Genomic DNA, 24,618 nt, shown 5'->3' on the forward strand with positions numbered 1-24,618 from the left:
GGCTTTATATTTTACCTCTGGGTTAGCACTCCAGTAAAAATGCCAACTGACAAGCTCTTCACATAAACATTTCTTTCTAAATGAGCTGCCTTGTTAGAAAAAAAAAAGTCTAAGCAAAGGAGCATTAGAGTCACTAGACAGAGATTGCTGCGTGGCCACTCCTTTATCCTTTGGTGAAAAAGAATATATGGAAAAAATAACAATAATATTGTGTAAATGAGTTTTTTTTTAGGAATGCATATTTTTAGTTACAATTCTAAAACTGTCTGTACTTATATCACTGCATCCCGGTGCTTTGATATTTATAAAAATGTAATATTTCAGTAATCTGCTATTCAGCTTAAGTTCAGCTTTTGCGTCTGGAACAAGGATGCATACACACACACACACACACACACACACAGAGACATATTTATATACCGGCACTGACTCTGCTGCACAAAACCCATTAATATATTTGAAAAATATTGTATAGCCAAAATACTGAACTTGGATTTTACGGTCAAGTTTAATGATATCAAACTCTGATTATAAATTACAAGTGGCTTTAGGGCAGCTTGCAGAAACAAAATTGTGTGTTACAACTACACAATAGCCTGATCTCAATTAAATTTTAAAGAAATAGTAAAGTGAGGCATTCTCTGAATAACTGCACCCTAAACAGCAGAGCAAATTCCTCCTGTCGAATTTATAGTGAAGTCACCCACTAGGAACTCCTCCTTGTTGGATGAGATTTTGACAGTTTAACCACGGCAATGTCCAAAAGTGTTTTTCTACTGCGGAAGGAAATATTATTGGGGCAGGCTACAAGATACCTCAATATACTGAGCAAATAGGAAAACTGTGAACTTTCCTGACACCTCAGAAAGAATGCACTGCAGTTTTAAACTATGGATCTTTGCTTAATTAGGTTAATAATTTGTTCATCTAAATATCAGCTGGTTCAAGGAAAAGAGAAAAGCCAAACAAAACAAAATTCTCCTTTCTTCTCTGCTTCCCTAATGACTATCCTTTTCCCCTGCTTCGGCAGAAAACCACAGTCTTGGCTGAACACGCAAAATCTCCCCTGTCAGCGTTAACTGAGTGCTGCCCTTTCCTACTTGTTTTTTCAGCCAAAAGTCTCCAACTCAAACCCTCCTACTCCAGCTGGGGGCCCCGCATGTGAATTGTGAAGCTATGGATATTTGTCAAGGGGGGCAATTCCCTGCTAGGAGTGAGCACAGACAATCTGGGATAGACAAAACTCTGGGGACTAACTTGGAAACAACAAATGTTATGTGTTAAAACGTTATGATCGGAGGCTTTGATCTGACAGTGTGATCTGGGGACAGATCCTTTCTTCGCATTTCATCCAATGCGGCCAGATAGCAACCAAGTGTCCTACCGGGCAGACAAAGTGGAACACTGAGTTATTAGTCATCTAATTCAGGCAAAAAAAACAAAAAACCCACCAAGAATGTTCCTCAATTTTCAGGGTAACGGTCGTTGTACCTGGCCATTTAGAATGGGCAAAATGGGTTTTTTTAACCCCAAATGGAAGAACTAGATGTCCTGCTGATTGTTCTGAGCAAAGCAGGATGTGGAAGCAGGATGCAGGACAGCTCAAGAGGGGTAAGAGAACGTGGAGATCATTATTTGAAAGCAAAAGCATCCAAGCTGCAGCTAGGAGGTTACTGAGATCTTTCCTTCATCATGTTCAATTAAGAGGGTGCCGCCTTCTGTAGTGATAAATTAACTTTTCTTACCAGTTTCTTTTGTTTCTCAGGGTTCTAGCAATAGAAAAAAACGTTTCTATTCCTACAGATAGACTTCTCAGAAGCCTGAAAATTCAATAATACAGAAATGAAATGCTGTTTAACAGGACTGGAGTGTCAGCCATAGGAGAATACAACAGACTCGGGTGCAGTTTTCACTGTAAATTCAGGATCCAAATTCAAAATGTAGGGGACAGAAACAAAGGTAAACCAATTACTGATCTTCATCCTACTGTAAACATTGTAGTCCACCAACTGCCTGGCAAAGATTCTTCCAATACCCTTTCACTTCAACATTTTCTTGAAATGCCTGGTTTTCTAAAATTTTTAAATTATGTTAGGCTGGGAGGCCTTTTCAATGTATCCCAGAAATCTCAAAAATAAAGCATTTCAATAAAGTAGTTCTCCGAGCTTTCTCTTAATATTGTAACATGGCTTTGTGTCTGTATTTTTAAAGCTTCCCTTATTTTTCTCAGTGAGGAATGAAGCGTGCTTTAATTTTATAAATAACCAAACAGAACATCACAGCAGTATACAAGCCCATCCCTTTAATTAACTATCATCAGTAACAAAAGGTCTTTATTTTGATTAACTTTGAGAGAAAAAATGAACTCTGGTGTTAGAATATGTTTAAATAATTACACAACCCCAGCTAACTTGGCTGGAGGCAAAGGCAGCATGGGAGAGAAAGAAGAAAGAGACTTTGTCTGCAGAACCCAATTTAAACTAGGAATGACCTCTGGGTCAATTTTTCAGAGTATTTCAGATCAATTCAATTCTCACCTCCACTGCCTACCTGCCAGCAAATGAACTTATTGTGCTTTCCAGTAGACATAAATGACTAAAAGGAAATCATAGCTAGCGGCATGTGAATAACCCCAGTTATTAGATGATGCGTGCGGAAAGAAAATTACCATTTCCCCCTTCTCCTCTTTTTTTTTTTTGATGTCATTTTCCCTTGCTGGTGATTAAGTTGTAGGATGCTCTTGCAGATTGTTAATTAGGTGTTAATATCTGCACACAGCATCAGCATGCTCCCACATCTCTCACAGGTCAGGTCTCAGAAGCGGACTGTCTCCAGTGACATTATCTGCAATTCCCCTAGCTACTTTGATTCTCACTCAACAGCTGGAGCTACTGTACCTTTCATGTCTGGCTTCATTTCCTACCTGAAAGTATATGAGTGCTAATATCTTTATTATCTTTCCTGGAGAACTGCCATCCGAGAAAGGACGGCACAGCATGTTTTCCATAGGCATTTTTTGGCCACAATATTTTCAAGACGTTTCAAGCAAAATTCTTCATGGCTAGTTAATTTCCTGAAGACTTCATTATGAGCTTGAAAAAGAAATAACAGCAGCAGCAACCAGCGGGTGAAAATAACAAACTTTGGGACAAGAAAAAGAAAAATAAAACCTGCATGACATCTGTGCGCCTTAGAGGGTGGGATTGTGTGTGTGTGTGCGCGTATGCACATGTGTGCACGGGAGAACGAGAAAAGGAAAATCTGCAAAGGTTCTGGCAGTCCCTCAGCAAGGCCGCATTTAGTAACAAGTCCTCATCTCCTCCCTTTTGTGCAATCTGTATCTCTTTTGTCCCTTTAGGAAAGTGTCAGGTAGCATCTGACTCTCCATGGTATTCTTGCCCTCCAAATGCTTTTCTACTCTGAATTCTGGAACAAAATCAGAGAAATGAGCTTGAACCCATAGACCAAAGGCCTGAAAAAATTACGTGGCTACCAAGTCCACCATCACTGTATAGTGGGGGAAGGACTTTTGTAAATTTGGGCTGGCCGATCAATTCAAAGAATACTAGCAAGGCCTGAATCAGCTCCATCTTAGGTCTAAAGATGGGAGAAACAGAGGCCCAAAGACACACCAGTTTCTAGCCTGAGTACAAGCCACAGCCAAAGGCAGAAGTCAAGTCCTGAGGGTCCATCCTGCATTTACTATTAGATCCACTGATGGGTTTTTTCAAATTTTTCAAGTTTTTTTTTCAAGTTTTTCAAAACAAAGGAATAAGTCAACAACCTGTGTGTTCGGATGTTCTTTGTCTAGAATCTGTCTCTTTATTTTTCATTAAAAATATATTTTGCTAAACTATAGCAAAATATAATTTTGAGAATATTGTGGATTGAGAATTCCATGCCAAACCTGAACAATTAGCAACTGCTTTTTTTATTGGAAAGAGCACGAGCTTGGGAGTCAGAGGTCGTGGGTTCTAATCCCAGATCCGCCACTTGTCTGCTCTGTGACTTTGGGCAAGTCACTTCACTTCTCTGTGCCTCAGTTTTCCTCATCTGGAAAATGGGGATTAAGATTGTGAGCTCCACATGGGACAATCTGATTACCTTGTATCTCCCCCTGCCCTTAGCACAGCGCTTGGCACACAGTAAGCGCGTAACAAATGCTATCATTATTATTACATACAAAAAGAACTGCTCTTTAGGGGAAGATGTAGTTTTTCTTCTGCTGAACAGGTTTCACATTAACTTGAACAAGGTTGGTAGAAAGCACACCATATCATGTAAATTTTTCAAAGAATTTTCATGGTAAATAGTAAATTTTGCAATGTGCTCTTCCAAGCTTGCTTTCCCATTTGCAAGAGCTTATTATTTAGAAAAAAGGCTTGAAAAAGCCTTAGGAGAATCAAGCCTGTGGGAGTGGTCCTCAGACCCAGCAATGAGCAACAAAATGACTGAAGCGTCAGGGAGTTTGATTTCCCATCCTGTTTCTGCCTAGGACAGAGAATACCAGCCACTTATTCAGAAGACAGTTTAGTCAGCACAATGCATTTACTTAATCTTGGATTTGGCCGGCATCTACCAAAAGTGACACGGATGGTGCCGTGAACCGAAGCCCTCGAGACATTCATTATACAGTCTACCTGAAACATCACCACCCTGGGTCGATGATAGAATTGTTCTGGGCTGTAAACTGTTTGGGAGAGTGTGGGGAAGAGAACCTGTGGTCCCACCACTCAGGGTCATCCTCCTCCCTGCCTTAAGCAAGTGAACTACCCTTCACCCCACAGAAGAGGGTTCTTTCTAAATCCAAAGGACATTTGCCCCCTTGCCATGTTCCTTGGTTTCTGCTCTATCTGGAGCACCCTGGGGTTTTTTTAATTGTGTTTTCTTTGCTCACCAAGTGAAATTGGGCCTAGAAATGGAAGAGCATCCCAGCGTCTGGGAGGCTTCTGGTGCCATTTCAGAGCATCAGATTGGGAAGCTTGTTTCAAAGGCTTCCTTTTATCCTGAACCACCCCTAAAAGTAAAAAGCCTTCTTACAATAATTGGGTTCGCTATTATGGCATTTCCTCGATTTCACTGCAGATCATTCCACTTGAGAAACAGCTGCCCAAGATTGAGTCTAAATTCTACCAGCAGACAACCCCTCGCTATCCTAGGGCTCAGAGCTGAACGGCCACCATGGTAGTTCAACGGAGCATGCATGAATTTACACTTAAAAGGTTCCTAGGGGGAAAGGATTGAGACCACAGAAGTAGTTGAGGCATCCTGAGAGCCATTACTTTGGTTTGTGGGAAATTCTGCTTGGAAAACTTGGAAAGCATTTGCGGAGACGGCAGCTTTCTAGCTCCATTCAGCCCGTGATGGTTGCAGTAGCAAGGGGTTTGGTGGGACAAGGGCATTCTGCAGCTTTAGATAGGAATGAGACATATACTTGGAGAGACCCCTAGGAATGAAGATTTAGTAGCATTAAAAACTGAGTCTAGATAGTGTTTCCAAAAGGAAAGGCAACTAAACTTCTTCAAAAATGCCTATGCTTGCATAAAACGGATTCCTGGAAAACTGTTGAACTTTATGGATGTCAGACCGCCTCCCCCCAGCCCCGTCGCCCCACTCAGGAAAACACCCCTTCACTCAGGGCTTTAGGCACATGCCTCTTTCAACTCTCCCACCCCACCCCTTTCTGCTTGCAGGAGCCACCTCTAAAGAGTTGTTCTTAGCTTCTACCCAAGTGGCCAATTCCCTTTGGGCTTTGGTGAGGAGGGAAGGGTTAGTGTCGGTGAAGTAGCGAACTGGAAAAGAAGGAAGGGTCATATTCATGACTTCCATGGCACAAAAGGAGATGCACTGCTTCCCGGGAATTTGAGTTAAAACATCTGCTTTCTCCACTGAAATCGTGTCCTAGCTGTGCATGTGCAAAATTCTTACTGATAATCACAGAGCTTTCTAGGGCCAAAGCCAGGGGGTGGGGAAACAAACATATTGATGGCAATCCTGCTGAATCTATTTAGAACCACTCTGAAAATGCTCCAAAAAATCTGCATGGCTTCACACTGCTGAAATTAGCAAGGGACCACGGTGATAGTTGTCTATTGCTGTAAGCCTAAGGGTTATATTCTCTTAACCAAAATGACTTTCTGAGAATAAACTAAGTAACCCTCTAGAGAGTGGAAGGTACTGACCTTTTCATATCTGTGCTTATAATTTCTAATATCAAAGAGAAACTTCATTGAATTGCCCTTCTCTTTCCCAAATTCCCCATTTGACCGACATCTTTCTCTTTCTTGCTTTTACCTGTCAATCATGTTCCTAGCTGAAATTTGATTCATCTCCCACTAGTGACCTCAGATGAAATATTACCATAGGGGTCAGAACAATGTGAACCTTGCCATAAAAGTTCATTAACTCTTTGTGGGTTTTGACATTTATTTGATTCAGGGGAGCAGATCTCGGCATTGGGCTGGGTTACAATATTTGATTGCTGATGCTCAACTCTCAATTATTAACAGCAGTGATGAGGGCGGTCATAGGTTCTTGGTCAGGACAGCACTTAGTCCTGACAAGAGGAAACAGCTAAAGCTTGGGATCAATTAAAGGGACACCAGCCTGGGAAAAAAAATAATTCAGGAAGATAATTTGGATTATTTTAAATGGTATAAAACCGATTTGGCAGACACATTCAGAGAACAAGGCAGAGAAACTACCTTTGAGCCTTTTTAAGATTCTTCTTCCTAGTGTAAAAAGTGGACTAACTCCCTGCTCCCCCCCCGCCCACAATCTCCTGAAACTATCCTGGTCAGGCAAATATTAAAAATAAAAATAAAAACCAAACTTGGTTAAATTAGTTAAAATAAATGACTTGATGACTAACTGTCAGCTTTCGCCACAATGAGAGGTTACGTACTTATATGTCCACTGTAATTAATGCAAATTGAAAAAGCTCATTCTGAGATACAGAGTATCTTTACACATTAGTTATCAAATGTTATCGTAGAGTTGAGGATTGAAAACTGTTACTCCAGCAATATTTGTAGAGGAAATAACTGAAATTAAATGCATTTTGACTCTCACACTTAAATCCAACATTTGCATTGCATATCAACAGAAGCTCAGTTCACAATCTATTTTGCTAGTGTAGACTGCCATACTGAAAAACATCTAACCAAGAAATGAATTGTGCTCAACCCCTTGAAATAAAATCCCCACAAAGTCGAAATATTCATTTTCTCTTTGAACACTAAGGTTCACTTGCTGTAAAAACACTGAGGTTCACTTGCAGTATATTCCCACATGCAAAATTAAATCAAAATGTACCTTTTTGATGTCAGGCAACAGGAATTTTCACATCACTGATGTTGAGGATTCTCTTGGATACCTAATTTAGCAAATATATTAAAAAAAACAAAGCTTAGATAATAATCGTTGAATTTTTTCAAAAATATCGTGTTTTAATTAATGCCTATCAACTGTACCGAGTAAAATTATTTCACACACTTATTTAGTTTTCATCACTGCTAGTTGTTCTTTTAATTTTGTCAATTTGTGACTACTCTCTTCTCCTTGGGCAGCAACTGCAACTTTGATTTCTACTGAATGTTCCCCAAGCACTTAGTACAGTGTCCTGGACACATTCAGTGGAACGGCTTGCACACAGTGGCTGCTTTGCTCCCACTCTCTGCTCCTTCCTCAATTGCAATTTTCAACCTCACACTTTGGAGTCTCCCCTTCTCTTCTGACTGCAAATACGCTCATGTCTCCCCCGCCCTAAAAAACAACCCTCTCGATCCCACGGACCCCTTCTGATATCGTGCCATCTCCCTACTCCCATTCCGATACAAACTCCTGTCACAGGTGGCATCCACCTGCCACCTTCATTTCCTCTCTACCAAGTCTCTTCTTGACTCACTACTTTCCCTTCATTCCACCAAGACTGTACTCCCTAAGGTCACCAATGACCAGTTTATAGCCACATCCAAAGAGCTCTTCTCCGTCCTAATCCTTCTTGACGGCCTTGTATACTGTGGACCACTCCCTCCGGTTTGAAAAACTATTAAGGCTGGGTTTTCCTACGAGGTACTAGCACGGTTTTCCTCCTAACTTCTCTGACCCCTCCTCAGTTTCGTTCCTAGCTCCCTGTCTGCACCTTATCCCCTTATTGTGGGCACTTCGCAAGACTCTATTCTGGGCCCTCTACTTTTCTTCACCATTCACTAGGAGAGCTCATCTGCTCAATATCAGCTACCCCTTCTCTGAGGATGACTCCCACATCTACCTCTCCAGCCCCGACCTCTCAGCTCACCTCTACAATCCCACACCTCCTCCTGCTTCCAGGACATCTCCTCAAACTCAACGTGTCAAAACCAGAACTACTCATCTTCCTTCCTAAACCCACTCACCCTATATTTCCTCTCTCTATCAATAACATAATGATTCTCCCTGACCCAGAAACCCACACCCATGGTTGTCATCCTCTATTTCTCACTGCCTTTCAGCTCTAACATCCAATCTACTGCCAAATCTTGCTGGTTCTTCCTACACAACATTTCCTGGCTCCACCCCTTTCTTTCCACCCCAACTGCTTCTACACTGGGCCAAGCACTGTTCTTATGTTAGCTAGAGTATTCCACCAGTCTCCTCATTGATCTTCCTGCCTTTAGCTCTCTCCCTTCCAATCTACACTTCCTGCTGCTGCTCAAATCAACAATCGATAACATAACGATAATAATAATGATGGTACTTTTTCAGTGCTTACTAGGTGCCAAGCATGGTTCTAAGCACTGCGGTACACACGAGTTCATCAGGTTGGGCACAGTCCCTGTCCCATATATGGGGCTCACACTCTTAATCTCCATTTTACAGATGAGGTAATTGAGGCCCAGGAAAGCTAAGTGGCTTGCCCAAGCTCACACAGTAACATGTGGCAGAGCCGGGATTAGAACCCAGGTCCTTCTGATTCCCAGCCCCGTGCTCTATTCATTAAGCCACGCTGAGCATTTACTATGTGCAGAGCACTGCACTAAGCACTTGAGAGAGTACAATATAGTTGGTAGACACATCCCTTGGCCCCAGTTAGCTTACAGTGTAAAAGAGGAGACAGATATTAACATTAACTGAGACACTGATCTTCTCAAAGCCTTACTCGGCACACATCTCTCCACTCCCCCAGACCATATATTGGTTTCTTATTTCCCTCTGACATCAGGCAAAGCTCTCCAACATCTTTCCCCATCTTACACATATGCTCTCTTCACCATCATGCTCCCTTCATTCCTCTGCCAATAACTTTCCAAGTTGCATCTTACCCTTCTCGACTCTCTCCTCTGTCCCTACACTCGAGCTGTTGCTCCAGTCTAGAACTTCCTCTCCACTCAATCCAAAAGCCACAGCTCCACCCGTGTTCATCATGCCTTCCCCCATTCATTCCAAACACCCCAAGTTGTGTCATTTTACCTGCCAATCTAGCACTTCGGTACTCATTTATTCACACCCACTAACACTCGTGTACACATTTTTATTCCGTTATTCACACTGATGACTCCATTTGAAAATGTCTATGTCTGAATCTCCTGAGTGAGAGCATTTCATGGGCAGGAATTGCATCTCTTCATTCTGTGGTACCTTCCCAAGTGTTTAGTACAGTGGACTGCACTCAGAGGGTGCTCAGTAAATACCATTACTCTCTCTACTCTTACTACTATTCCCTGCACACAATAATCCCTCAGCCTAGATTGACAGCAAATGATAACCCAGGCTAAAACACAAGATGAATGGCTGTTTGTCCTAGGTTTCACTCCCCAACCCAGAATGGTTGGCTTGGCTTAGCAAAGTCAAAATGTGGATGGGCCCTGGGGGATCTTCTCTTAGTCTGGAGGGTGCTCGGGTCACCTCCAAGTTGAAGTAAACTGGGGAAGTGGGTTGTCTGCAGGGTCAACCTGCGGGTTGGGATCTGCTCCAGGGGTACACTGGGCCCCAAATCCCTGGGGCTCTTCTCAGAAACCAGCCGGTCACGCTCAGTAAGTAGGTGCTCAGTGAACACCATTGTTACTAGTATCACTATCACTTAGTGTGAAATAGCCTGGAGACGATCTGGGAATAGGCAAGCCTTCCTTGGCCCGAAATTGCAACAGATCTGCCCCACCGTGCATCGCATTGCTAGGGCACAGGACCCCCTCTCCCCTCAGGATGCAGAAGGATGTGATGCTCGGCAGCTTGCTCTGCTCTGCTCCAGGCTGGATTCCACTGCTGCTGGCTTTGCTTAACTGAGCGGTAGACGTGATTTTAACGAACAGAACCATTTACTGTGGATGCTTCCCCATTATTTATTACTTCACCCTCTATTTAAATTAGTAACAGAGAGTGCTCAGTACTGTGATATGAAAATTAGGCTCCTTTCAAAAATCCTTTTTTGCTCAACAATGAATAATAAAACACAATTCAGAGTAGTTAACTTTCTATGGTTTCCAAATTTTTCTTATTGCTATTAACTGTACTAATGTAAGTGGCAAACGAATTATCATTTACTCTAAATAGTCCATTATTTTTCAGACGGCATCTTAATAACAAAGCAGGGCTGTCATTTCTCCCTACGTTAGTCACACTTTACAAGTTAGGACTGTCAAAATAAATTCAAACTCTAATTTTAAAATTCAATGACTTTAGAAGAAATGTATGTACAATATCTGTGATACACCAGTAAATCAATCTCTCTTTCAATAGCGATATTGAGTTTTTTATTTTAATCAACTCTATTTCTCTTTTAATAGCCTTAAAACTCACATAAGCACGGGCTACAAACAATAAAACCCATTTAAAGTGAAGTGACTGAACTCAAAATTCCCTTTCTTTCTTAATAGTATCTGTTAAGCACTTATTATTTGTCAGGCACTGTACTAAGCGCTGGGGATGGACACATGGGGCTCACAATCTTAATTCCTATCCGTTACCAAGACCTGCCGGTTTCACCTATACAATATCGCCAAGATCCGCCCTTTCCTCTCCACCCAAACGGCTACCTTACTGCTACAGGCTCTCGTTATATCCCGGCTAGACTACTGTGTCAGCCTTCTCTCTGACTTCCCTTCCTCCTCTCTCGCCCCGCTCCAGTCTATTCTTCACTCCGCTGCCCGGCTCATCTTCCTGCAGAAACGATCTGGGCATGTCACTCCCCTTCTTAAACAACTCCAGTGGTTGCCTATCAACCTCCGCTCCAAACAAAAACTCCTCACTCTAGGCTTCGAGGCTCTCCATCACCTTGCCCCTTCCTACCTCTCCTCCCTTCTCTCTTTCTACCACCCACCCCGCACGCTCCGCTCCTCCGCCGCCCACCTCCTCACCATCCCTCGGTCTCGCCTATCCCGCCGTCGACCCCTGGGCCACGTCCTCCCGCGGTCCTGGAACGCCCTCCCTCCTCACCTCCGCCAAACTGATTCTCTTCCCCTCTTCAAAACCCTACTTAAAACTCACCTCCTCCAAGAGGCCTTCCCAGACTGAGCTCCTCTTCTCCCTCTACTCCCTCTGCCACCCCCGCTTTACCTCTCCACAGCTAAACCCTCTTTTTCCCCTTTTCCCTCTGCTCCTCCACCTCTCCCTTCCCTTCCCCACAGCACTGTACTCGTCCGCTCAACTGTATATATTTTCGTTACCCTATTTATTTTGTTAATGAATTGTACATCGCCTCGATTCTATTTAGTTGCCATCGGTTTTTACGAGATGTTCTTCCCCTTGACTCTATTTATTGCCATTGTTCTCGTCTGTCCATCTCCCCCGATTAGACTGTAAGCCCGTCAAACAGCAGGGACCGTCTCTATCTGTTGCCAACTTGTTCATCCCAAGCGCTTAGTACAGTGCTCTGCACATAGTAAGCGCTCAATAAATACTATTGAATGAATGAATGAATGAATTCCCATTTTACAGATGAGGTAATGGAGGCACTGAGAAGTTAAGTGACTTGTCCAAGGTCACACAGCAGACAGGTGGTGGAGCTCGGATGAGAACTCAGGTCCTTCTGACTCCCAGGCCCGTGTTTTATCCATTAGACCACACTGCTTCTCTTCTTATACTAACCTCATTTACATAAACTCCTTAATAATCCCAAATCTCTTTCATCTAAATATCTTTGTTTTGCCTCTTTCAGTCACCCTGCCCCATCTGCGGTGCTCACCAATACTGTACATGTGTCACTTCGATTTCCGTGCTAACAATATCAAAACAACTTTAGATGAATAGATGTTTCACGTTAATTTCTTGTCATACAGTCTTATGCCAGGAACTCAAAAGGAAAATACGTACCTAAAATTAGAATTTGGAGACTTCAAATGCAAAACAATTTGTGTTAGATAGCATTTGGATTGCTAAAGCTTCATCCTGAAGGGCATCCTGAATAGCATCTGTGAATTGCTTTGGCTGTGCAGAACACTGTGCTAAGCACTGGGAACAAATACAGAGGTGGAGCATCAGGCAGGATCCCTGTTCACTATACATTTGCCTGCCAAGGTCATCATTCTTTAGAGAATATAAATTCCTTTTTATATAAATAAAAGGTTTGGTTTTTTTTCACACGAGTGGAATATTTACCCCTAGTACCTCCTATGAAGATATATTAGATTTCCCTGCAGAAGAAAATTTCCACATGGTTATTTCTGCCAACAGAGTTCTTGATTTACCAAACAACACCCACCTGGATGAAGCCTTTTAATGACATAATCAGGACAGTTATTCCTTAAAAGCCCTATCTGAAATCATGCTTGGGATCTCTTCAAGCATATGCCATTTTTAGACCCTTCTGGGTTCACTTTCCTCCCTAAACAATGACCTCTGCTTTCATGTCACTGGTGAATGTATCCGATTACCAACGTCTTCAGTTTCCAAAGTGGGTAAGGGATTTTTCACACCTGAAGAGCATCTCACAATCTTTGTGGTTAGTCTGCATTAGTTATCTTTATATCAGCAGCTGGCCACCATTAAAGGACAGTCCTCCTCTGGATGCAACAATATAATCCAGCCAGATGCCTGAAGTAGAGTTATTCCCTCCACTTGGACCTGAGGGGCATCTAGTGGGCTTAGTCTGTTAACAATTCCACTTCATTATTAGAGAAAATATTTTAATGGCTTTTTTATTGATATACATAAAATTGTTACACTGAATTAATGGGGACCACACACATGGTGAAATTATTTAAAATCCAACAGAGACTACGAGCCCATTTGGGACTACCAAGGACCAGCCTAAGCAAAGGAATTTACTTATTACAGCATAAGGTTCTCTAAAAGTGAAGTTTTATTCGATGGAGCATTAATGCCAACCAAGATGCTAAGCAGAATTTAGCACTGTGATCATTTTTATTTTATAAAGTTAATACCTCAGATTTATCTTTTAATGGGTCTTCTTCTCTACAATATGCTCCTTCAAAGGGTTCCACAATAAAAGCAGATGAAAAAATAAGTTCAAGCCTTGCCTGAAATTGGTATGACATGAATATAATCTTTTAATGGATTTAATATTTGAGTGAGTTATAGAATTTTTTTTCTAGATTGTCATTTATCAAAGGTAGCTTTTTTTTTTTAATCTGAAACTGCAAAAGGGCAAAGACCATCTCAGGCCTCAACATTTTTTTTATAGTCTTAAATACGCTAACGAATGTTTCGGTTTAAAACTAGATTCAGAAAAGTACTGCGTCACTAAGTTGGCCTAAATATTTTGTCATCAGAAATGGGGTGGATATGGGAAGTCAGGGGGATGTGAGCGGTTGTGGGGGGGGGGGGCTCCCCTTGGGACCAACTCCAAGGCAAGAAGGCCCAGCCCAAAACAGGGTGAGTTACTGCAAGTGGCGGCTATGAATGCAAAGCCAAGAATAGTATTTGCCTGCACCCAGTGTCTGTGGGACAGTCAATCGTGCGTCAGTCTTTTCAACTGCATCTCCTCATGTGGAAAGTGATGTTCCTAAGCGGCATCGCCTTTGAAACAATGGACAGGATTCAATCCGTGCAATCAAAGATCTGTAGACAAGAGTGGTTCCTGGCAAAGCCACGCTCACCAGGCCCCTGGGACCACGGAAAGGCACATCTCTCCTGCTTCTGAGCGGGGAAGATGTTGTCCATTTTGAGTTGGACAGTAGGCCAACTTCCCTAAGTTGTGTGCTTGAGCCCCCGAACCCCCATCTAACTCCCACCTGTGAAATCTCTCCCAGCACTTAGTGCTGGGCTTTCCAAACAGTAAGCACTTCGTAAATACTATTGCTACTCCTGCTACTACCAGATGCTATTCACATCGGTACCCACCCTGCCCCTCACGAGAAGCAGGGAATCACTTAGGTGACTGAGGTCTTGAACGGTGGAGAGCAGGGGAGAGTTGAATCACAAGCACTAAAATGCTGGACCACACCCTGGCCATAACTGCTCACTGTCCCATAGTGGCTGAGTAGGTGTGGATGCTTTTATGAGAAAAGTAGTTTACAGACACCTCTAAAATTTGATTCTCCCCCATTCTGAAGGGTGTGTAAATTGAGGAGCTTGGAGTTGTATAAGGCAAAGGGGTAGTAAACCACAGCAACGTAGCGTTTATATTTCCAATGCCTTTCTCCCATGCGATCCTAGAGAGCTGAATTTATACTCCCTTCAATTAGGGGAATCTCAAGGTTCCCATTTCTGAAATTACAGCCACTTTTCGGACTTTCTTAGGTCATATACTTTTGTAATTTAATGCTACACCCCCCAACGCCACCACTTACCACCACCCTGCAATGCACACACACCGAACTGAGAGACTATACAAGTGAACTGCCTTTGTTTTATAAAGAAAGGGCTGTGTGTGTGTATATATATTTATAAAACATGTTTTATACATAAATATATACTTATATGAAGTATATATAAAAAACACATATATATATATATATATATACACATGTGAAAGCCAAATGAGCTTTGTAAATTTACTTCCTCGTACCTTTCAAAAAGCTTCAAGAAAAATATAGCCTGAATTTCTTTCCATTTTTCACTTAATAACCTAACTTCCAGTTGGTACACCCACAGAGTGAAAAAAACGCCTACTACAAATACAAAACTGGCTTCAGAAACATACCTAAGATTAATTGTCAGTAGTCAGCTTGCATGATCTCAGTGCTAACTTTGGCAGGTAAGTGGATGGGTCTCTTAGAATTGGTTTGAGGATTTGAAAATGTACACGCATATGCACTCCAAGACCCATGTACCTTTTTCAAAATGGTATTAAAGCACTTACTGTGTCCAGTTCTGGGGTAAATATAAGTTAATCAGGTGGGATGCAGTTCCTGTCCCACATGGGGCTCCTGGTCAAGTAGGAGAGCGAGCAAGTACCGAATCCCCATTTTACGGTTGAGGAAACTGAGGCCCAGAGAAGTCAAGTAACGTGCCCAAGGTCACACAGCAGACAAATGGTGAAGCCAGCACTAGAACCCAGGTCCTCTGGCTTCCAGGTCCATGCTCTTTCTACTGCGCCCTGATGCTTCCCACTTGGAAACGGAATACTACCGCTGTGTATAATTAGCCTCAGGTTTCTTTTCAAGCCACTAAACCATTTCCCATTTAATAAGAGGAAACCTCATAAAAGGCTGATCTGTGGTGAGAGTGTAATTATGAAGTCCAAAGTTTGGGCCGATCACCCGTGGAGAATACTGCCACAATCCACCCAGGTATCTCCGGTAGAGATCGGTTGGCGTTCCCAACTTTTTCAGAAAAGGATTTGGGTTTTTGTGCTATCAATGCTAGTCTCATTCCGTTGCCTGCATTTGTCTTTCTCTCCCTGGACCATGATTAAGAGAACAGCCTCTCTCTTTTGAATTGAGCAAAAAGTGGCCCATTGCCCAGAAGCAACTGGCACCTAGGATTCCTGTTAGCAGAACCTCCTGGAGAATTTCCTGCCCAAGCTCTCACAGGGCTCAGTGCGCTACCTGGGACAGGAGACAGGAAGAGGAGAGCAAGTGGAAAGGAAAGCGATAACTTTCATCCAGGCTCGTGCCGGCAACTGGAAATGAACAGAGGAAGGTGAGGATGGAAGGCAGAAGGCCTGGGCCCAGTTCCCCAGGAGCCCTAGGCTGGACCAGGTTTAACTGTGCCAGGATGCCACATGCTAGGCACAACTGACTCAGCACTAAGGATAAAGGGGCTGGGCCGGGCCATGAGGGAGGGGGTGGTGGTCTTGGATTTTTTGTTTCTCCCCCCCCCCCCCCCCACCTTTTCTCCATGGCTTCTCCTCGCAGTGGAGTCCCGGGGCTGGGCGAAGCTATCAGTGGATCTTCTGGCACACCGTGTTGGGTCACCTACTAAACTCAGCCCAGCCCTGTCCCAACCTAGTCCCACCCTAGCCCAGTGCCCTTACTTGGCAGCCAGCCCCAGTCCCATGGACTGACATAGACAGGTAACCTTCAGAAACTCCTTTGGGATTGAGGGAGGCAGGCAAAGATTGGCCCCCTGGACCAGAAGTGAAACTGGGAGGGGGGAAGGGTCAAGGGTAATGTGTGTGTGTCTCCAACCCGATTTGCTTGTAGCCACCCGAGCGCTTAGTATAGTGCCTGGCACTTAGTAAGCACTTAACAAATACCATAATTATCATTATAAATAGCTGGGGGAGTGGCAAGAGGGCAGAAATCGGGCTGTGTTGCACTGTAACCCACCCGTGTGGTTTCTTCCACACCCATCATCCACTCAGCTATCACTGCCACGTCTTTTCCCCGGAGCACCCCACGTCCAGATGCCAAAGATCAGTGTGCACTATGGGAAAGGAAAAGCGAAATTGTCCGTCGACACACACCAGAAGAGGCAGGGGACGGTGGGCCTCCGGAGGTGATTCCACACGTCCCCAACGGGTGGGACTCTGACCCCTAGGCAGGCTTTATTCGAAGAGCAACCGTCAGGCCACCTAAGGAGATTTGTGGGGTGATGAACTGGGTTTACAGGTCGTCTATCTTTTCCCGCAAGTCACCCTCCTTTACTGTTCGGTAGTTACTCAGGGGCACTGAGGGAGCCCAACACAGAAACCTGCCAGTTTAGGAATATGTGTACGCCTCTCTAATGTACCCTGCCTGGATCTCTGCCTACTTTTCCTACCATTACTCCTGACTTCCTGAATAGCCTCCTGCTGAGCCTCGCGAGGCAGCGTGGCCTAGTGGAAAGAGCACAAGCCCAAGTGTCAGAGGACCTGGCTTCTAATCAATCCCGACTTCGCCAACTGCCCGCTGCATGACTTTGGGCTAGTCACTCAACCGCGCTGTGCCTCGGTTACCTCATGTGTAAAATGGGGATTCAATCCCTGGCCTCCCTCCCCCTTACGCTGGGAGCCCCACGTGGGAGAGGGACCGAGCCAGACCTGATTATTTTCCATCTACCCCGGCAAGTTAGGACGGCGTTCGGCACATGGCATGTGCTTAAAAAAGGTACCGCAATTATTATTCATCCTCCCGACTACTTAGGGTCTCCCCAGTATCTAGAACAAGAAACTCCCCTCAAGCCAGGTAACCCACTGACCCAGACGACATAAGTTAGGAGTAGGCAGCTCCACAGCAGCCCCATTCCCCGGTTCAGGCTCATAAAATGTTGCTGCAGGTTGGTGTTTTCCCCTCTCTTTGTTTTCCCTAGGTTGTGAAAAATTGCAAGTAGGAGCATTAAAAATTAGAATGAAGGGAGTGAGGCAATCAGAGAGTAGTTGGCAAAAGTAGTAAAGCCCAGAGCCTAGTGCCCTGGATTAAACGTTCCCATCCCAGCCCTCATTAGACCTTCCCATCAGTCCTGGGGGAAATATATAAAAGCCATTTCCTCTCTTCTCCCAAACTTCCTCACATACACCCTGCCCCCAAAGAATTATTGACCTCTCTGATAACTGGAAGCAGAGGGTGAAAACCAGTCCAGCAAAGAAGGAATTGTGCAATTTAAGTGGCCTACAGTTTGTAAGGGTTGCTTGATTTTAATTTGGTGGAAAATGGAGAACAGGGACAAAGACATGATCTTCAGTGCCTCTTTACAGAGGCATCTGGATATCACAGCTCAAATGTGGGACTATGCAGAGAACTAAACAGGGGATTCTATCTACATAGCTCCCTAAACATGTCCATTTATGAAATGATCTTTCTCTGGAAAACTTGTGACCCTAATCCTATGGGGAACACAGAAAGATAGAACCTCAGAACTGTTTGTTCTATTTTGATAACTCAAATTAATGGTGTAACAAGCTAGATTTTTAAATACGGTAATGAAAAAAGAAAACTAGATGCATAAGTAAATACTTTAAACAAAGCATTAGAAATAGTAACTTCAAAATTTGAGAGTTTTTTTCCATAGGCTGTCTTAAATGTAGAGAGAGTGAGTGTGTGTGTGTGTGTGCGCGCGCACACACATTTTCAGAAAACAAAATTTGAACACAAAAGCTGTAAAAATCTTTGGTAATTCAGACCTATCACATGAGAGCAGCACACTCGCATTTTAGCATAAAGCAAGTGAAATTCAAGCTAGGGACGATAAGTCACTCCTCGCTGGGTTCCCTACCCTCCAAACACATTGCTTCCCCTGCACACTCCTTCCCGTCATCCTGAGGAGAAGCACTTTCTCTGGATTTTGCACACAGAGAGGATTCTGGCTCTGCTCCACCTCCTGACCCGGCAATTTGATTTGTTTCGTTTTTCGCTTTTATGGCCGGACTGTATTTCTATGCCACTACCCTCACAGTTGTGAAAGGGGCCGAGTGACTTCGATTCCTTCAGCCGTCCCCTACCCCCACTGGAAAGGAACCCTGCACAGAGCTAGTTTTGTTTGGCTGCCTGCGTAACGAAGCTCTTCCAATGAATTCCCATTTTTACTGCCGTTTGATCTGTCAGCTTTGAAGATTTAAGTCGATGCAAGAGGTTTCAGAAAATGTTTTTCAGGGTGTGATCTGCTTCAAAAGACACCTCTCTTCTGCAAGCTGGGCAATATCCAGCCCCTTAAAACCTTGGCCATCCCTTGATGCTGCCTTCAGAACCTCATTTTCTGACTCAGGCTGCAGCAGGAAGACAAACGGTCCTATTTCCTCTCTCCTAGTCAGAAACATAGTTAAGGCACACAAGCAAATCAACGGAAAGTGATCCACCTCACACTAGGCTCCCAGCTTCTGCTAGGACAAATGAAGAGCTTGTAGCAACTAGGTGAAGGAGCAGTCTTAAAGATTCAAATGAATGGCAGTGGGGAGCCATGAAAATATCTATTTCAGCAAATTTGTCATTTCGAGTTTCCCTTCCCTCCGTATTTAAGGAGAACATTAGAACTCTATCCAAGGATACTATCTCGTACACTCTGTTGGCACAGAGCTCAGAGTGCAGTCACTCAAAAAGTAATAAAATTTCGGGTCTCAAAGCCTACCTTGGCCAGCTTTAGTAACCAACTGGCAGAAAAGAGAGGATGTGCTGCATATAGCTCTCTTAATATACTGATTTGCACAGAATTCTTGAAAAGTACATTACAAAGAGTGCAAACACTGGCAAGAGTCACAATACCGCACTAAATCTCAACCCATATTGGAGCTTCCCTTCTATGTTGGAGAGCTACCTATCCGAGGAAGGCGCTAAGAAGCACAGCTGATGTTATTCAGAAGAGGAAAACTTGAAACTGTTCAGGCAGCTGGAAGCTGTTAATCAATTGATTCACCACATGTCATAGTTATAACAGTTACCCCCCCCCCCCAAGTGCCTTATTGTCTCTGTGCTAACTTCATCTAATAGGGACTTTAAGAAGGGAAGGAGTTTACTAGGAAGCTCTTTGGGTGAATTTTGTATGTGGAATTATATTTAGAAATGAAACCCAATGAGGTAAACAGATGTAAGAAAGAGCAAGATCAGATAGTTAACATCATAGGCTTAGTAATAGATCTAGACCATTTCCTTTCAATGTGGTTATGGCATTTGGGCAGATCATTCTGATACATGCATCATTTCCTCGGTGCATTCAGGAAGTAGAACCACTTGTATTTGATATCAGTATATTAATATGTCAAAGAAATTGATATTTAAAATTATGAATGATTCTTGAATAAGAAATTCTATATCACAGGGGGAAATGTAGAACGAAGCAATTGGGTGTAAATGTCTTTGAAAAGAACAGGAAGAAACGATATTGAGAGATGGGTTTAATTTCAAAAAAAACTCCATAAATCTTATGTGTGTATTTCCTTCCCAGAACTACACCGGTAAATAATTTTGGTTTAAAAAGTATCTAAACCGGAGTGTTTAGTTTGCAGCCCGGCATCTGTGCAGTAAATGCTGCAAAAAACTTGAGGAAAGCAATGTGGATTGGGATTCAGGAAATTTTCCACTCCTAGAGGGAAATGCTGTCAAAGTTCTTGGTCAAAAATAACAACGAAGCAAAATCTACAAAATTTCAATACCATCGGGATAGCTAATTCTGGCCTAAAAAGATATTTACCTTTGGTGACCTTTCATTACGAAAGGAAAAACTGTGTGGCCTATCGTACGACCACCGTATTTTGTTGCTAGTGAAGGAGAAAACATAAGTATTTTCCCGTTTCACCTATCTTAGAGCAGAAATTACGAACGTTTCCCGTCATGAATACGGAGAGACCAAAATGGATCAATGGTAATGATGTCGAGGTTACGAATCCTGTATCCCTTCGACATACAGAGCCGTGGTTGTTTTTTTTTTTTTTTAAATTGAAAAAAAAGGCAAAAACAAACAGCGATATAGGCCGTTCTGTGTAGAGTGTTCATGATTACACCTCAGCAAGCTATCTTGAAAGTACAGAGTTTTTGCTTAAACTGCTTTTCATCTGTTCCAATTGAGAATTCCAATACGCAATGCACTCCTGTGGATTGGTCAACTTGGTGGAGCTATAGCATTTAATAGGAATGAAAGGAATTTTAACACTATTTTATACAGAAATTCGGATGCAGCTTAAGGAGGAAAACCACACTTTTATTAAGAAGAAATCCTTTCTAAAGACACTACATTGCTTATAGCAAGTCTGGCTAGGCAGACCACCACCTGACAGCAGGGAGTATGTACTGGCTTGTAAAGTTTTGTAATAATCTAGTTCTAAAAATGCTACTCCAGTGAGTTTTTCTTAAAAAAAATAAATAAATAAAAATAAAAGTTTCCCCTTCTCCCCCCCTCCATGATCTTATATGCTTTAAATGTTAAATCCGTCTCATCTTTATTCTATTCATGAGTAAACTCACAGCTAGATTTAAGAAAGAGCAGCATTCAAGCTGTCCTAGAAACCCACTGCTTTCGATTGTTTTCAGGTACTCCTCCTCAGGAATTAGCTGCAATACCTGAGTTTGGAAGATAATTTTCAAAATGAAAATTAGATTCAGTGAACTGATAAGGAAAAATCAAAATCAAATGCTGCATTATTTGCAAAGGAAACAGAGGCAACCTGCAACCTTCAGCTCGAGTGGAAATCATATATAATTGAACAGGAAGAGAAAATATTATGAACGGGGGGAAAAAAAAGTTGCAATCTTTATGATTAATCAATAGAGGTTTGCCCATTACTTCTTATCCAGAAATAAGCTCGAATTAATTTGACTATTAAGATCAAACCATTCCCCAAACTGTGGCACAACTGAAGGTCAGCTGCCATAGGGCACAGATATCCTTCACACGTTCTGGGCATGAGGAGAAAAAATATCATTTCTTTTTCAAAGTAGTTTAAGTTTACACAAAGCCAACTAACTTTCAAAGTACCAAAATTATCTTCTGTTGTTTCACAAGGCTGAAAACGTTAGCAGAACACAGAGACCCTCTCTGCCTTGCCCCGTATAAACAGCATGGGGAAATTCACACAAAGTGCTACTGTTGTGTGAATTTTTAACTGTTATTTAAGGTAAAGCAAGTGTTTGGGTGACCTTGTAACATTCCTGAGGCTGGTTCAAGATTTTCTGAATAATCTGGAAGTCAGTTCTACCCAAGTGCTTTCTGAGGGGAGAAGGAAATGAACAAAAATGTAAAAATAAAAATAAAAATCATGACAGAAAAACTCTGCTTTTTAACTGCAACTGGGGCTATTTTATTTGTAATTATTTTATTACCTGGTTGCTCAAATGAAGAAAAACAAACAATCCTTATGATACCAGAGTTGAAATGCAACTTGAACGCATGATCAAATATCTCCTCGGACATACGGTGCAAATTAGTCTCTCTTGTTTAGGATAAATAACCTCTGAAGTTTGAAATTTTTCAAAATCTCCGCTTCGCTTCATGTTTAGTGAAGTAAACCATGATGTGTGCATTGAGAGGACCCACCAACCAGATGACAAGGACCGTTCATCTTTTGCATTAAGTGAATATGTGACCAGAAAAACTGTTGTGTGTCCATTTTGGGGAAAAGACGTGCAGCTGAGATTAAAATGAAAAGAGGATATCCGATGGTAAACTCCTCTCTCTCAATTTATTCAACTACAGAGCAGTGAAGATCTAGGATCTAAGCAACATAAGCGATTACAAACCTGAAGTTGTAACAAATACCTGAGAGCTCAAAATTTTCATGTCAAGTATCCCTAGAGGATCACAACAACTTTACACCTTACACAAAAACTACCCTGTACTTTGACCTGAGCAGATTATGTACCTAGGTACTTTTTGCAGAGTTGTTTCACCAGTTAAACTACACACTAAGAAACTCAGTACAGAATCCAAAAAAAAAAAATGCCGTTTATTATTGTAGATTTTTTTTTATGTAACCATAGTTGAAAATGAAAGAAAAGCACACAGGAACAATCACACATGGTTAGTTTAGTAACTCAAGATGTAAAACAATTTTGCACAGCAAAATATATAAAAGAAAACTGACAAGATTTTTTTATATTTATTGTGGTAATATTTAATTTTCAATGTTTCTTAAAGACAGGATATCAGTCCCTGAAAATAAAGTTTACTGATTATTGCCTTTTAAGACTGTGGATTTTTTTTTTGACATTACAGAAAATCCAGTTCTGCACCACAATACAACTGTAAAAAAATCTGCATCATTTTAAAACTGTGCAGTAATGCCATTTTCATAATTGCAGGAATTTTATTAGCGTTCTAAACAATTTCGTATTATGCGCTTGCAGATTATATTTTAGTGCAATTCAGTCCCGGATACTTTCATTTTGGAAAAAAAAATCACACATACATTTTGAATGTAAAATACCCCTACAGATATAAACAGGGGTGCTGCCCCTTAAATACTTTGGCTTTTCAAATACAGTCAGTGGTATAGCAAGGACTACATATACCCAACTTATATTTAAGTTGCAAGCACATGCTGTATCGGCTACTTTTAAACAATCCCCTTTTAAAGTCTACTCCCCCCCCCTTTTACATCACAACAGTAAACAATTTAGTGCATCAATCTTTTTAAAAGTCTACATCTAAACAAACCTCTAACTGCTTCCAATTGATCATCTAGAACATTCCTTTATCTAGAGCATACATTTTCAACCGGGTTAACAGATTATAAAACCTAGAATGAAGTCATACACTATAACCCAAAGCATTCTACATTTGACGGGGATCAAATGCAAAAGAAAGACGGGGCAGAGATTTTGAAAAACTAAAAGTTGAGAGTGCTTTCCGCAACAGCGTGAATTGGCTCCCTGAACTGGGATTTTTCTTCTCATTCAAAGATCTTTCGGAGGATTCTTTTTTTTTTTCCTCCTTCGGGAGCGGGGGAGGGTCACGTTAAATTAACAATCCGTCGTGACATTTTGTGACAGGGACCGCCTTCGGTGCATGTCAATGCAAGTCTGAAATGCGGAGTGACTTACAGAGTGGTCCGCTAGTAAATACAAAGTTTCACGGGCAGGAGGATCTAAGTTGCACTTTCTTCCCTCCGCTTTCAACTCAAAGAGGGGAGGGATGGGCGAATAGAACACAAAGTACGAATGTCATGCCCCGGTAATCTCCAAAAGTTCATTTCCAAAGCAGAAAGGAAAGAAAGAAAAAAAAAGATAACTCCGCCATACATGTCCAGCATGCAGGCTTTTTTTTTCCCCCAATCAATATAATGTCTCTCTCATCAAATCTTGAAAGGGTTCAAGTTCACTGTCGTTAAGAAACGGCGGCAAGCATAATGCACGCTAGGAGGATGAGTTCCTAAGGGCAGACTCGAGTGTCACTTTTTGGCAGAGTAACGCCCCGACTCACATGTACACACACCGAAGGTCTGATGCAGGCTGGATTTTGGCAGGTCGATCTAAGTCTCTTTCTCAACCAAACAACGCACGCACCCGATGGGGCTGGGCAAGCTGCAAGTCTTAAAATTTCCCATTCTGCAAGCTCGGGCTCATACGGGGAACCGAGGACGTAGAAGCCCAAAGCAGCCGCCCCCCCCCTCCGCCCCCCCAAAACGAGCAACCCTTTCGGATCCTGATCTTTGAGATGGGGGTGACCGAGGGAGAGAGAGTTGTCGGGGAGGAGGGGGCGGGGAGAAGCGCAGAGGCACGGTCTTCCCCCCGTCCCGTCCCCCCCGCCCCCACCCATTGAAAGTTTCAAAAAGGCCGAGCGAAACACCGGCCAAGGGGAGCCCGGCCCGAGGTTGGGGGCGGGCGAGGCCGGGTCGGTAGACCGCGGGCCAGTTGCGGGGGCGGGGGCGACCAGGGTCTCGCCCCGGCCGGGGCC

At 42.7% G+C, this 24,618-nt stretch overlaps 1 protein-coding gene across 1 annotated transcript in view; it reads right to left on the bottom strand.

Annotated features, from left to right (window-relative positions):
• MAF (MAF bZIP transcription factor) overlaps positions 1-24,618 on the bottom strand; it is a 280,188-nt gene that overhangs the window by 254,243 nt on the left and 1,327 nt on the right. The window contains 1 exon segment of the mRNA XM_029052834.2: positions 7,315-7,375. Within this exon segment, the coding sequence (XP_028908667.1) occupies positions 7,342-7,375 (34 nt within the window). The 3' untranslated portion in view covers positions 7,315-7,341.

The sequence above is a fragment of the Ornithorhynchus anatinus genome, chromosome X2 (assembly GCF_004115215.2).
Source record: "Ornithorhynchus anatinus isolate Pmale09 chromosome X2, mOrnAna1.pri.v4, whole genome shotgun sequence".
NCBI lineage: Eukaryota > Metazoa > Chordata > Mammalia > Monotremata > Ornithorhynchidae > Ornithorhynchus > Ornithorhynchus anatinus.